Consider the following 13,737-nt stretch of genomic DNA (forward strand, 5'->3'; position numbering starts at 1 on the left):
GCTCTGCTGTACAGGTACTGACTCCCCATGCATCAGATCACAACACCATTTGGCCTGGCTACCTCTCCATCTGCAGAGGGGGTGGCCAGTTAAATTTCAGTGGTGTTGCAATACTCAGACATTAGCCATACTGATTTAGTACAGGTGTGCTTAAAATTGGTTGGGCCATGTCCTCCCTTTCCCCTGGCTCTGCAGCCTATGGAACTTTGAGCAAGAGCATTCACCCCTCCAGGCACTCTAATAAGCACCACTGTTTCCAACACCCCACTTACCTGGGAATTTACAGCTCCTCTGTGCTAGTATCAGACCAGTGATGTCAGGAGTGTTGAATTCTGCTTCTTCTCAATGCTTGCCTGTTTGTTTTCTCTTCTTCATGCCCTACAGCTTGGCCTGCTCACTACAACCTGATTGGCTGATAGGGATAGACAGGGAAGAAAGGAAAAGGGAAAGGGGCTTACAAATGAACTGTAAATCTAATTTTCCCCACAGCCAGATGTAATCCCTGTTCACTAGGAGTTTGGGATTGTCAACACTAATGGATCAAAGAGTCAACATTTTGAACAGTACTCAGAACTAAAAAATAGTCAATTCAGTGTCAGTGGATTGAAAGACATCTTTCTACCCAATAAAAGAAAACTTGGTGCACTTAGTGATTCCAGCATACACACACAGGGGTTTTGCATAGGAGTTTACGGATAAACTTAATCATACCTACTTTACTATTTCCATTTTTAATTTGACCTTCTGAGCACCCAAACCGCATTTTGTATGTTGTCTTTGCCTGTGGGGATCTGACTCCAGAGCTCAAGCTGTCAGTTTGCCTTGAGTTGCTACCATAGTTCTCTCTGAAATAGCATCAGGTACAGAAAAGACAACAGCAATGTGAATAATAATGCCAATAATCTCTTTCTCCATGTGATCTGTTGCAATCTCTCAGGGCATTTTCATAGGCATGAAAAACTTCAATTTTTCTGAAATTATTATATGATTAAAAACAAGACACCAGTATCGTACATTCCCCTGGAGTATTCTTTTGTAAATATGTGCACGGAAACATGTTGTTTTGCACCAATATTTAGAGAGTACACAGGGTACATCTATACTGCAGCTGATCACATGCTTCCCAGCTCAGGTAGATGGATATGCACTAACTCTGCTTGAGCTAGTATGCTAAAAACAGCATTGCAGTGCAGCTGCAAGATCAGGCTAACAGCCTGAGTATAAACCCACCTGAAACCCGGGTTACTTACTCAGGCAGCTAACCTGAGCCACCCCCAGTGCTACCCCTGGCTACACTTTTAGCATGCTAGCTCTGCCGGAGCTAGAGCGTGTCTGTCTACTCCAGCTGGGAAGCACACTCCCAGCTTCTGTGTAAATGTACCTACTTTATCTTTGCACAAAGGATGGTGAGATAACTTGTGTAACATTCATTTATTATTGATGGGTAAAACAGTGCTCAAACTTGGCCCGGCTCTGCTAAGCATTTCCTTCAAACAATTTACACTTCTTGAGCAAGAATCACATCCTAGACATAGGTAACATAGTCTACTAAATGTAGTTTTGGGACTTGGGAGTCCTGAGTGCTAATCCTGGCTTTCTTACTGACTTGATTGTGCAATCTTGGGCAAGTCACTTAATGTCTCTGTCCCAAGTTTCCCTCTATAAAACAGAAATTTTAGTCATGTTACAGAAATATCAGACTTGATCTTAAGTCCAGTGTAGTCAACAGACAGACTTGCCATTGACTTCAGTGGGCATTGGATCAGGCCCTCATTCATTGCTTTGAAAATATAAAGTGCTATGATAACATAAAGTGTGGATGGTACAATCCTTACATTATTTGCTAAAATGACTAGTTCCACTGAGTAGAATAGGATTACTCATGTAAGTAAGTGCTTACCTGTGGAAGTAAGGATAGTACAAACTAGCCCAAAATATTAAGACTGCAGCACTGGGCTGGAGAACACCCTTTCTTCCAATATTTTGGCACTTACACTTTAGCTGGAGTTGGAAAATTCAAATGAGAACACAAACATGAAAAAAACAATTTTACAAATAGTTTAACCAATCTTTTTTTCCAAACTCTTACGAGGCAGTGCAGCTGAGAGTTTTGAGCAAAGATTCAAGTCTGGATCTGTTTGCCTGGCTCTACTGTATTTTTATCTCTTTGAGTAAAATGGAACTTGGGAGCCATATATATATCTGTATATATGTATTTCTATGTGGGTCACTATATAATCTTACACGAGTGCCATATAAGAATACATTTTACATATTGGATTTACACAATCATATATTGTCTCATTAACTAATATGGAAATAATAATTAATATTTCATGTAATGCAGTTGACAAACATGTAACATATAGTAAAATATGACATGCTGTCTATGGATGCGACACATCTATGCCCGTTCCACATGGGGAAATTGTTTGCACAAACTTTTATTATGTGGTAAACCTGTAGGTGCTATTAAATTACAAATAATAATAATTCAACTGTTTAACCAGTGTGCAAATAGTCTGGCAGATCACTACTGTACATTGTAGCAAGCTACACACTTTGGTGGAAAACTGAAGAAGAAAACTATACTAGTTGCCTTTTCAAAATTTTGTGCCGTTTGTATATTTCTGCAGAACATTAGCATTTCTCTCTTTGCATTAAACCTGGCTTATGACCTTTTCAACTTGCAAAATTTAGAGCAGATGTACAATTACTGTTAGATAAGTATTTTTAAGTTATGTATCAGAATGAAGGTGACTCTTAAAAATTATTAACAAGCAGGACAACAATCTGTCATTAGTTTGAAAACAAGGGAGAAAGAGATTTGCTGCCATTTCCCTGAAGGCCAAGTTGGAATGAAAGCCTCCTCCTGGTAGTACATGAGACAATCCATTTTTCCATCTTGGCATTTCCTCTGTCCCTCAGCAGAAACTCTGTTGTAATTTCTGCCATTTGTGGAAAACAGAACAATGATTTATAGCATGAATCATAAAGCTTTCTGAGATAATGTGTTGCAAATGATTTAAAAGTAACAATTTACAAAGTACATACTGTACAGAACAATCTTTCACAGTTTGGGGATGGAGGATAGAAACGATTAAATGACTTGTTTGGTCTTTTCTGTGTCTGTTTGATTCTATTGATTGATTGTTAACTGGAAAGAGAAATGTAACATAGATTTATATAAATAAATATATATAAAATATAAATAATACATATATATATATAAATATGCATATAAATATAAATAAATATATAAATATATTTATAAATATAAATAAATAAATATCTGCCAATATCACCAAATAATTCAAAGATTTATACTTGTACTTGCTAATCATATTTTTATATCATACTTGAAACCTGACTCACTGTTTTAGGGTTACATAAGCTTGACAGGCTTCTTAAGGAAATGCACTTCTGAGTTTCAGCATTTACTTAGGTCATGGGGATGACAATCCCAGTGCTGCTCTTTATTCTTTTAGGCTGGCTGCCATGCTATGGCCAGAGGTTGGTTTCATTCCAGCAGAAGAAGAATATCATGGTGCATTTAGCAAACTATGCATATTTTTCTTCTTGTGTGTGAGAGGAAGGAATTTAGGGTCCTTAAATAATTACTCTAAGGGAGTGGATATCTGAAGGCCCTGAACAGATGTCTGAAATATATGCTTGAAAATGTCATATACATTGAATAAGATCATTAATTACTTTTCAGAACATTTATTATCTATTTATCTATTATCTATTATCTATCTATCTATAATCTATCTATTATCTATTTATTATTGTTTAGAACCTCAAAATGTACCAGCATAGAGAAGACTGTGAAAGAGTATGTGATTGCTTACTTGCTTCATTTTGTTGATTAGTAAAACCCATTAAAGACTTAGTACAGGGCTGGAGAGAGTTGGGTTCATTCTGAGTGTGTGTGGTAGAGTGACTGGAGGAAATATTGAAGATAAATGAGGGAGTGAGAGCTGGGGAGATGAAGAGAAGGAGGAGCTGGCATTCATTAGTACCAGGTGAAAAGGAAGGGAAGGGAGAGTGAAGCAAAGGGCAGGAGGAGGAAAAGGGATCACTTTTCTATACATTTGTAGTGGACTTTGTATTGTATTATTTTAAATGTGTGGAATGACAAAAGCTCATTAAAAGTTTGATAAAACCCTATCAGAACTTGTATTTATAGCCACTCTGAGTAAGCGCTACAGTTTTTGTAATATTACACAGCAATTAGTGAAAGAAGTCAAGAAAAAGATATAATTGTTTCCATGGCTATAATTTTTAAATCTGCCATATTTTAAATTAGTTTGTTTAGGCAGATATATGGTACCACTGCTGACCTTTGTTGTTCTCTCTGTACTACTTAGAAATGAATTTGTTCTGTTCTTTCTTCCATTAGCCCCCATAAAATAACACCCAATTTGGAAAAGCCTGGATCAGAGTGGGAGAGGGGTCAAAAATGCTCATATTCTACAGCAGAATGTCTTGTTTCTTCTATTTTGTTTTTGAAATATCAAAAATGATTTTAAAGGCACTGAATGCTTTCCATTCAAAAGCATCCCATCTGTTTTTTCAAAAGTATTTCTCAAGTTTGTGCTCCAGTTGAAATGACACAGAATTTGGCACTTTAGATAGAGCTTGAGCTCCAGCATTGTACTGTAATTGTAACTGACTCCTCCACATATGGGACCGAAATAAAAAAACAAAAATGAAAATGTGTTACTTAAATTTCCTCTGATCCATCATTTTTGTGAATCAAAGCTCAAAACAAGCATGGTTGGTACAATGTAAATGCACATCGATGCAGTTTATGTAACAATATTCCATAGCAGATGTATTTGTTCAGTGTTTTTAAATGAACTGTTTTTGTACTGTCCCCACCTCCCTTACCCTTTACTAAAGAAAAGATCCTTCAAATCCTCATACTCTCCCTCTCCTTTACATCAGTGGTTGCATTTGGGATCCCCTCAAACTGCTTAACAGCTCGTCAAGTTCCTATGGGTTCTTTCCTCTAGTCACTGTCATGCTCTGGCCATGAATTGTCTGGGATCCCACAGTGTATTCTCTTATCAAAAGGTGTACAAGAACATTTGTGGAATATGCAATGGGATCCCAGAACAGCCTCATGGTGAACAAGTGAAATCAAAACTGTGCAAATTTGGGGAAAATGGGGGAGAGGTATCTTAACATTATTTAGACTCCCTGTTGGTTAAACTTGTGAATCAGTACTTTTTTATTTTTTTGTATTCCCTCAATAAAACTTACAACTTAATAAATACTTGTCCGTTGTTGTTTAGCTATGCTCATGGAATTGTTGGCTTCCTTAACAATTGTTGTCCAAAAATAATAATAAAAATAAGCTCATACCTGAACCAAAAAACCATATCCTGAACTAGGACATCTGTAAACTTTGACTGACACCACCAACTAATTTTTCAGAGGAATCAAGTGCCTGATCCCCAATGACTTCAATGGAATGCCATATTTGGGAAATGTGCCATCTGCATTAAATAATTTTTTAATAAGAAGTGAAATTTCCATTTTTTTAAATGAATTTTGTAGTGCTTGTGAAAGATGCCAGATTGACAGTTCCAGAGACTGAAATACTTTATTTACAGAGTAGGTAAGAGGTAGAGTAAGCTTGATAACACCAGTGTGCTTCAGTTCTGGCTTAGAAGGACTACTTGCAGAAGCAAGAGCTTATTGCATAATGTTCAGAGGTGCTACAGCTCTCACTGCCATGAAACAGTAAATTAGGGCAGTATCTATGCTCTCTACAGGTATGTCTACATTGCAATTAAAAAGCCGCTCATGCCAGCTGAAATGGGCTTGCAGAGCTCATGTTAAGGGGCTGTTTAAATATAGTGTAGACATTTGGGCTTGGGTTGGAACCCAAGCTCTGGGACCTTTCCACCTCATAGGGTCCTAGAGTTTGGGCTGCAGCCCAAGCCTGAATGTCTACATCACATTTAAACAGCCCCTTAGCCCAAGCCCTGGGGGCCCGAGTCAGCTGGTACAGGCCACCCATAGGTGTCTAATTGCAGAGTAGACATACCCTCAGTCCTCAGCCTGATTGCTAAAGCTACTAGTTTAGGCAGTAGTTGTGCAATGTTGACATCTGTAAACTTTGACTGACACCACCAACTAATTTTTCAGAGGGATCAAGGGCCTAATCCCCAATTACTTCAATGGAATTTGGATCAGGCACCAAATAAGCAACAAATGATAACTTTGAATCACTAACAACCTGGCCTAGGCTCAAACTGGCAACTATGGAGGTTGAAGATTCTACAGCCTGTTACCAATCACCTTAAAAATGTTTAAAAAGGGCTCTAGAATTTTGCATTTTTGAGAAAATTGTGCTTCCTGTAAGAGCTGAGCCTTTGGTTTTTTTCCAACCAATTTAGCACAGTCCATTGTTTTAGTGTCTTTGTAAGGGTACGGTGTTTCAGTGGTGCCTCATATCTATTGGCTAAATCCTTTATGGTTTTAGATATGCACAACTGTTGCTGAAACCTCACCCTAGAGTAATATTTCCTCTTAGCTGCTGCAGAAACAAAGAGAAAATAAAACTTAAAATGACAAATATACTTTCAGGAGAATTGAATTCCATATTATAGTATGATTTATTAATAACCATTGCTTTGACAAGGAACAATCTGTTTAAATATCTCATGGAGGACAATGTCTTTGACAAATTGTTTTTCATCCAAAAATGACAAATGTGAGAATTGCAGTACTGTAGAAAAGGAATGGCGACGGGAAGAAATTTAAGTTTCAGGTGCAATTGGAACCAAGAAGATGACAAAAAGCAAGCAAAGTAGTACTGAAGAGAGGAAGTCCTACTTAGATTAAGCTGTAGGGCATAGTTGTCAATGACACAATAGTATTTGCAAAACAGTTCATTAAGCTGACATTTGACTGTATTCTTTGGGGGAATGAGTTAGCTGAGGTAGAGTTTGACATACACAGCCTTTGACATTTTTATGCAAGTTTAAAGCATTGCATTTCAAGCAGCTCTGTACTCATTAACAATACATAGAATAGGATCTGGTCTTTGGTTTAGTAAACTATTAATTTACTAAGATAGTCAGACATTTATTAGAAATTCTTCAAATTCTGCGTAATACACTATGTATTATACGGGAAAGAGGAATTCTAATGGTCTTGTGTAGTAACATTATGGCACAGGCTATGAGAAATCATCTGGCTAGAAATTATCTGTTACATGAGCTTCCAGTCTATTTTTTTCTGTTTTGAAAACAACTCTAATGATGTCTGAAATTATGAGTTTAGGATCCTAATTTAAATGCTCATGCTCAGAAACACCCACAAAGTTTTTTTTTCTGTAGGCTCCATGAACTAGATGCTGAGGGATTGATTTGCCAATAATATTTTAAGTGTGTTGAAAATGAATTGTTTACAGTGGGTTTATTCCATCATTCTATTATAAAAGGTTGCAGCAAATAAAACTACCGTAGAAATTAGACAAAATGTTGTATTAAACCAGGTTAAGTTGTAGCTGAACTAAAATATTTGGATAACCAGCAAATGGGACCGACCCAAAAAATGGTACAAAACTAATTTATTGTTGTTCTGCTTACTGTCTATCTTCATATATTTAATGTCTTTGCATATTGTTGCAGGAATATTTCACAATATAATTCGCTTTCAATAATTTTAAGGTTAAAATTTCTGCTTCCCGCTCCTCAACAATTTATTGTTATGCTTTGGGATAGAAGCTTCCTGCAGGGCTAGGAAGAAATGTCCCCCTCCATTGCACTACTGGTAAGGTGTATATAAAAGGGGATGTTCATCTTCCTCAGAAATATCTCAGATACTGCCTTCTTGCCTTAGACAGAATACCAGGCTTGATATGCCAATGGCTTTAATATTAAATTGAAAGTAAACTGGTGAGTAGTTGAACAAAGGGGCACTAGGCTGGTAAACAATGGTTATTTTGAAGTATTCTCCTAATGTATCTCTGTGACAAGTCCCACTGAGAAGCATTTGTCGTTTACAAAAGAATTACAGCTTCCAGTACAGGCCCTATACCAGTTTATTTAAACATCAGCATATAGATATGCACCAGGGAAAACATCCCAGCCAGTGATATAGTTTATTTGGAAGGAAAGTGAACGTGAAGGTTTCAAGCAACATAGCCAAACAGCTGGGGGGGTTTATATCCCAGGAACAGCTTGGGACTGACTGTACTCAGTAGATTGCTTGGCAAAGTAGCTCACTTGAAATTCCAAAGCTGTGAGTGGAAGAAGTATTGTTTTGTTGAATTCTTCAGGTAGCTATCATATGATTTATTAGTTTAAATGAGAAAATGTGCATGCTTTAAAAAAAACAACAACCTTATTTGTTGAAATATGTGTTGATTTTAAATTAAAACCATACTTCCATGTGAAGCACAATTGTTGTGTCTATTTCATTAAACAAAATAAAAAGAGAAAAAGTCCTCTTTAAAGCTACAAGTGCTTTACAGAAAGCTTTAAGATCATCATGTGGGATTTTTCTCTGTTCCAAGCACAAGATGCATTAGAAGTTGATGCCGAGGAAGTCCCTGTTTAGATAATCATGACTGAGTTTTAAGCATATGGATATGCAGTAGTTTTAAGTGATCTTAGATTCCAAAATGAATCTAGAAAAGAGTTTATTTGGTAGCTAGAACTAATTGAGGACATACAGCTTTCAGTGCAAATATCAGGCCAGATTCTGATGTCCTTGTGTTCAATAGTACCTAATTCAGCAAAGTACTCCATTGAAATCAGTGGAACAGTTTGAGAAAGAAAGTATTGTTCAATATAAGTGAAGGTAGGAGAATTTGCCGTTTTGAATAGGTTATTAATAAATACAACTGTGAGATGTGCAAAGCATGAGATTGTTTCCTAACTGGGGTTTTATTTGTCAGGATGACCCTATGGTTCGGTTACTAGCCTGGGTTTAGAGGACTCACATTCAATTCTCAGCTCTGCTGTAGAATACCTGTAAGTCCTTAGGCAAGCCATTCAGCCTCTGTGCCTCAGTTCCCCATCTGTAATCTAGGTATAATAGCACTGCCCTACTTCAAGACATTAAAAACTGTGAGGTGCTCAGATACTATGAAAATGAAGGCCATATAAGTACCTAAGATAAGATTAGACTGTTTGGGACAGTTCTTGGGGCTAACTCATAAACTCTGAGGACAGGATCAGGGTCTGTTGCCCTGGGTGCCAAGTCAACATTGTGAAGAAGGGACATGCCTCATCCCCCAGATGGTTTTTGTTTGTTTTTTCTGCTTGGGAGGTGCCGAAAACGTTTTTGACCATGGTGGCAAAACACCTTCGTCTGGCTCTGGGCAGGGATCACATCTTCCTCTTTATTTGAGTATCATCTAGCATGCTGATAGTGCTTTCAGTAAGTGCAAGAATTTGAAAAAATGAATGTATGCTCTTCAAAAACAGTAAAATCTTATTATAAGGTTAAATTGAAACAATATTTTAACAGGCAAAAGCTGAAACTTCATTTTTAAAAACACTCTTAAATGGGTCATAGTTAAAATTCTAACTTCGTATTCCTGATTTAATGGCAAAGGTTTCCTAGGTACTCTTAGTTCTTTCCTGTTCTCTTCTAAGAAGTAGGAACATCTTAGTCTGCACTATTAATGGAGATTCTAAAATGTTTCTTGGGGGAAATTAATGATTTCATCACAGATGCTGAAAAGAAGAAGAAATTATTTGTGTAATTACATTTTGCCTACCTAAAATTCCCCCTACACCTTCAATTTGATAAAATACTCCTCATTTATTCTCCTAAACCGAGATGTAGTGTGTGCGCACTGCTTAACAGGCACCACATTTCACCAAAGAGGTGGCTACATTTCAGTGGTATGTAAAGTGAGTCCTATATAGATTTAAAATCAGATTATAAAGTACTTAATGATCATTCTATCTGAAAGACACAATATAAATGGAAATCATTATTGTTACTGCAGTAGCCTTGCAGAAGAGATGGGTTGCTGGCAGATAGACCCTGGGAGGTTTTAAAGTGTAGTTTTATTCTGAAAAGGCATTCTATAAAACTACAGTGACGGGGGGGTCCAGGTCTGTGTCACAGTGATTTCCAATCCAGATTCAACTTGGTCATTTCATAAGTAAAAAGATGTAATTCCTAGTTGCCAGCTGTAATCGTTTAAGGGCGAATTGCGCCTGAAATCTCTCCCCAGTGTCTCCTGGAGGCACTGTTTCCAAGTGACAGGCCTGTACCTGCATTCCTCCCATAAGGCTTAAAAAAAACCCTATTTCCAGCCTCTTTGCAGGCCCTCTTGAGGATATCCCTCAGGTGACAGGTTCTGCTACCTTCACCACTCTCTGGATGGTACCCCACAGTTCTACCGCTCTCCGACTGAATTTAATAGATGTGATACCATGACAGGGCCAACTGTATTTGGCACCTGTAAGACATTTCCCTCTGGGAGTCTGTGATCAGAGATTGATTAAAGTGACTGAGCAAAAGAAATGTATTGTTTATTCACCCAAAAGTACATAGCAGGCACTGAGAAGGGTTTAAACAACAACAGTCTATAGTCATCTGGTCTCACCTAAACTTCATCCTTCCTTTGCAAGTTTTGGTAATTAACATTTAGCCCAGCTACCTTCATATCTGGGCTGGAAGAGCCACACTGTCCCCCTGCAGTTCTCTCTCTCTCTCTTACACTCATAATGTCTTCCCCCTGAACAGCTGTTGCCTACTCACACCTCCTTTTTCTCTAGGTCAGGTTCTGTAATGGTTTAGTGCCCCTTTGATCGTAGGTTCAGAATTGAGGAAAAATTAACCTGCTCACCTGTTTGGAGCCAGGCAAGTGGGCATTTCCCAACTAATTGGTCCCCTGTTGTTTCCGTAAAGACATTGGTATTCTCAGTGGTAACTGATCTTGGTCATTGTATTGTCTCCTGTTTGCATTCCTCCTGGCAGCATCCTCTTGACTCATAGGACTGCAGGCAGGAACTTGCTCCTCTATTCAATTGCCCCACACAAAGTGTGTGGCGGGGGAGAAAACTCTTACTTTCAGTACAAGAAGTCAGAGAGGAGTGGAGGATGGCTCTATCCTATAACACTCTGGGCGACCCAGTTAACTCTATCATGACCATTTTACTACAACTGCTCATTCTCCACACCAGCCCTGCCTATTCAATTTGGGATCTGAAAATGGAGTCATGTTTTTTCTGTTCACCAGATAGTAATAGAATCATAGAATGTAGTTTCTGGAAGGGACCTGAAGAAATCATCTAATAAAGATATGCCAATTTAAATTTAACACTCCAAACTATAAAGTAAAATGTTTTGGTTTGCCACAAAGTGCTCAAGAATGGTATTTTATTACATGTGACATTTTCTTCTGGCAGAACTTTTCCCAGAACAATTCCCCCATAATCCTTTTTTGTAAATTTCTTGAGAACTGCTTCATTTGCTCAATGACTTAATGGGAGGTCAGTCTAGAACAGGAGAATTTATCTACATTAGGTGTGGACATATTCTCATTTATTATTTATATATTGGTTGGGGCCAGTTGTGCTAGAAGTTGTTAAATATACAATAAATCACAGTCTTTTGGGGGCGAGGGAATATTTGCTTTCTAAAAATATATATATATTTTAAATACTACATTGAAACCACCTTGTTTGGTTTGACACCATAACTATGACATTTGCTGGCATCTTCAGAAGCAATATTTATTTAACCTGATTGTTTCAATAATTCTCTCTTTAGATTCACACATCGCTGATCAATGGACGACCGAGTGCTGATGATCCTTCCCAAGTACTGCTGGAATTCACCTCAGCTCGCTTTATTCGACTGAGATTTCAGAGGATACGGACACTGAATGCTGATTTAATGATGTTTGCACACAAAGATCCCAGTGAAATTGACCACATAGTTACAAGGAGAGTAAGTTCTTGCAAAAGAAACAGAACTGTGTAACAGATGCTGTAGTATCCTTACTAATATTGTACCTGCTTTGGATCACCACAGGAAATCTTGGAAGAATATGAGTAGCTTCTGTTAGCTGTCAAACTCCCAGTGGCAGATAAATGGCTCTCCCTTCTTCAGTCTTTTGTTTTCATCCTCAGCAAAAGGGAAAGTTTGTTTATATTTTCTATTTAATGGAGTTATTAACATGAAGAGCCAGTAGCAGTGCTGTTCTGGCTGTAAACATTTGTGGGATTATGGTACAGATGACCTGCAGGAGACTGCTGTCAAATAATATCTTTTGTCCCTCAAGCCACCCCCTCAATATCCTTTGGTTCATTGCATAATACTGAACATTTTAATACAAGAGAGCTCTTTTATTATTTTTATTTATTTATTCATTTCAGTTTTAAAGCATGTTTTAGTGTATAAGAAAAGAGGATATGCAGTGCTTTTATTCTCATTTCTGCATAGTTTAGTGTTGTACTCGATATATATATTGTCATTTTGAAGACATAGCATTCCATAATTTGGTAGTTAAAGTTTCAGGACTTTGATGTGATACTCATGCTTGTAGGAAACTTCCTAGCTGTGAGAGTACCAGCCTGCAGCTTGGTAAACTTGACAGTTTTGGGGAGGGGAGGAAAGAGATGCAATAATTTTTGCAAGGGGGAAAATAAACCTTGTAGGTTCTTGAGGTCAAAATCTGGTTGCTCTTCCCCACTTACTGGCAATATGTCTTTAATGTGGAACAGTGATTCTTCCGTTGCTAAAAGTATTTTTTTAAATAGTTCCTAACTGTAGACTGTATATTCTGGAAGTTAATTGCTCATATCCTAAGACAGAATGCACAGCTGATGCTCTAATGTAAACTAGGCAGGCTTGACAACTGAATCATCTAGCTAAGACCACTTTGTGCTGCTCAGTCCCCAGTATGGGAGGATCTGCAGGTAGCTAGAACCAGCACAGTGGTTTCTGTACTACTCCCTACCTGTGACTGTGGCATCCAGGTGATGTGGCCAGAGGAAAGAGGGCATAATTGTGTTTCCCTTGTATCTCACTCATTCCTCATTGCCTCAACAGCCCGTTTGGGGCTATATTGGCTGACATAAGTTTAAAGTAATCTTTTAGCTAAGAGACAGAAAACAAAGGGTAGGCATAAATGGTCAATTTTCAATATGGTCCCAAGGTTACATACTTGGTCTAGTATTGTTTAATATATTAATGATCTGGAAAAGGGGTAAGTATTGAATAAGCAAAATTTGAAAATGACCCAAAATTACATAGGTTAGCCAAGAGTAGAAAAAAATGTGAGAAACTTCAGTGTACCTTAATCAAACTAGGTGACTAGTCAATAAGTTGGCGGTTGAAATTGACTTTTGACTAATGCATGGTAATGCACAGTGGAAGGAATCATTTGAACTACTCATATATTTTGATGGTTTAAAATTAATTGTAACCACTCAGGAAAAAAGACATTGTTAGTAGCTCCGTGGAAAAGCTTTGTTCAAGGTGCACCAGTGGTTTAAAAAATGTTAGAATGGAAAATAATACTAAATGCCGTTATGTAAATCAGTAGTCTGTCCTCGTCTGAAGAACTGTGTTCTGTTCTGATCCCCCATCACAACAAGGATATGGCAGAAATATAAGCAAAGGATATGGCAGAAATATAAGTGTGGAGAGACAGGCAATGACAAATTTCAGAGGAATGTGAAGATTGCATTTGAGGAAAGACTAAGAAGAGTGGGAGCATTCAGCCTAGTTAGGGGATATTTTCAG

General features: G+C 37.7%; 1 protein-coding gene across 6 annotated transcripts in view; it reads left to right on the forward strand.

The window, feature by feature from the left end:
• LAMA2 (laminin subunit alpha 2) overlaps positions 1 to 13,737 on the forward strand; it is a 482,162-nt gene that overhangs the window by 193,906 nt on the left and 274,519 nt on the right. For 5 of the 6 annotated variants that reach the window (XR_010919459.1, XM_067546727.1, XM_067546728.1 and 2 more), the window contains exon 5: positions 11,758 to 11,937. Coding sequence is in view for 5 of the 6 variants with exons in the window: in XM_067546727.1 (XP_067402828.1) it covers positions 11,758 to 11,937 (180 nt within the window). In the remaining variant the exon portion in view is untranslated. Of the gene's footprint in view, positions 1 to 3,992; positions 4,026 to 11,757; positions 11,938 to 13,737 lie in introns of those variants that run through there. The other variant, XM_067546731.1, reaches the window with a different exon arrangement.

The sequence above is a fragment of the Emydura macquarii genome, unplaced genomic scaffold (genome assembly GCF_026122565.2).
Source record: "Emydura macquarii macquarii isolate MOO-44397 ecotype Brisbane River unplaced genomic scaffold, CSIRO-AGI_Emac_v2 contig_1146, whole genome shotgun sequence".
NCBI classification, from domain to species: domain Eukaryota; kingdom Metazoa; phylum Chordata; order Testudines; family Chelidae; genus Emydura; species Emydura macquarii.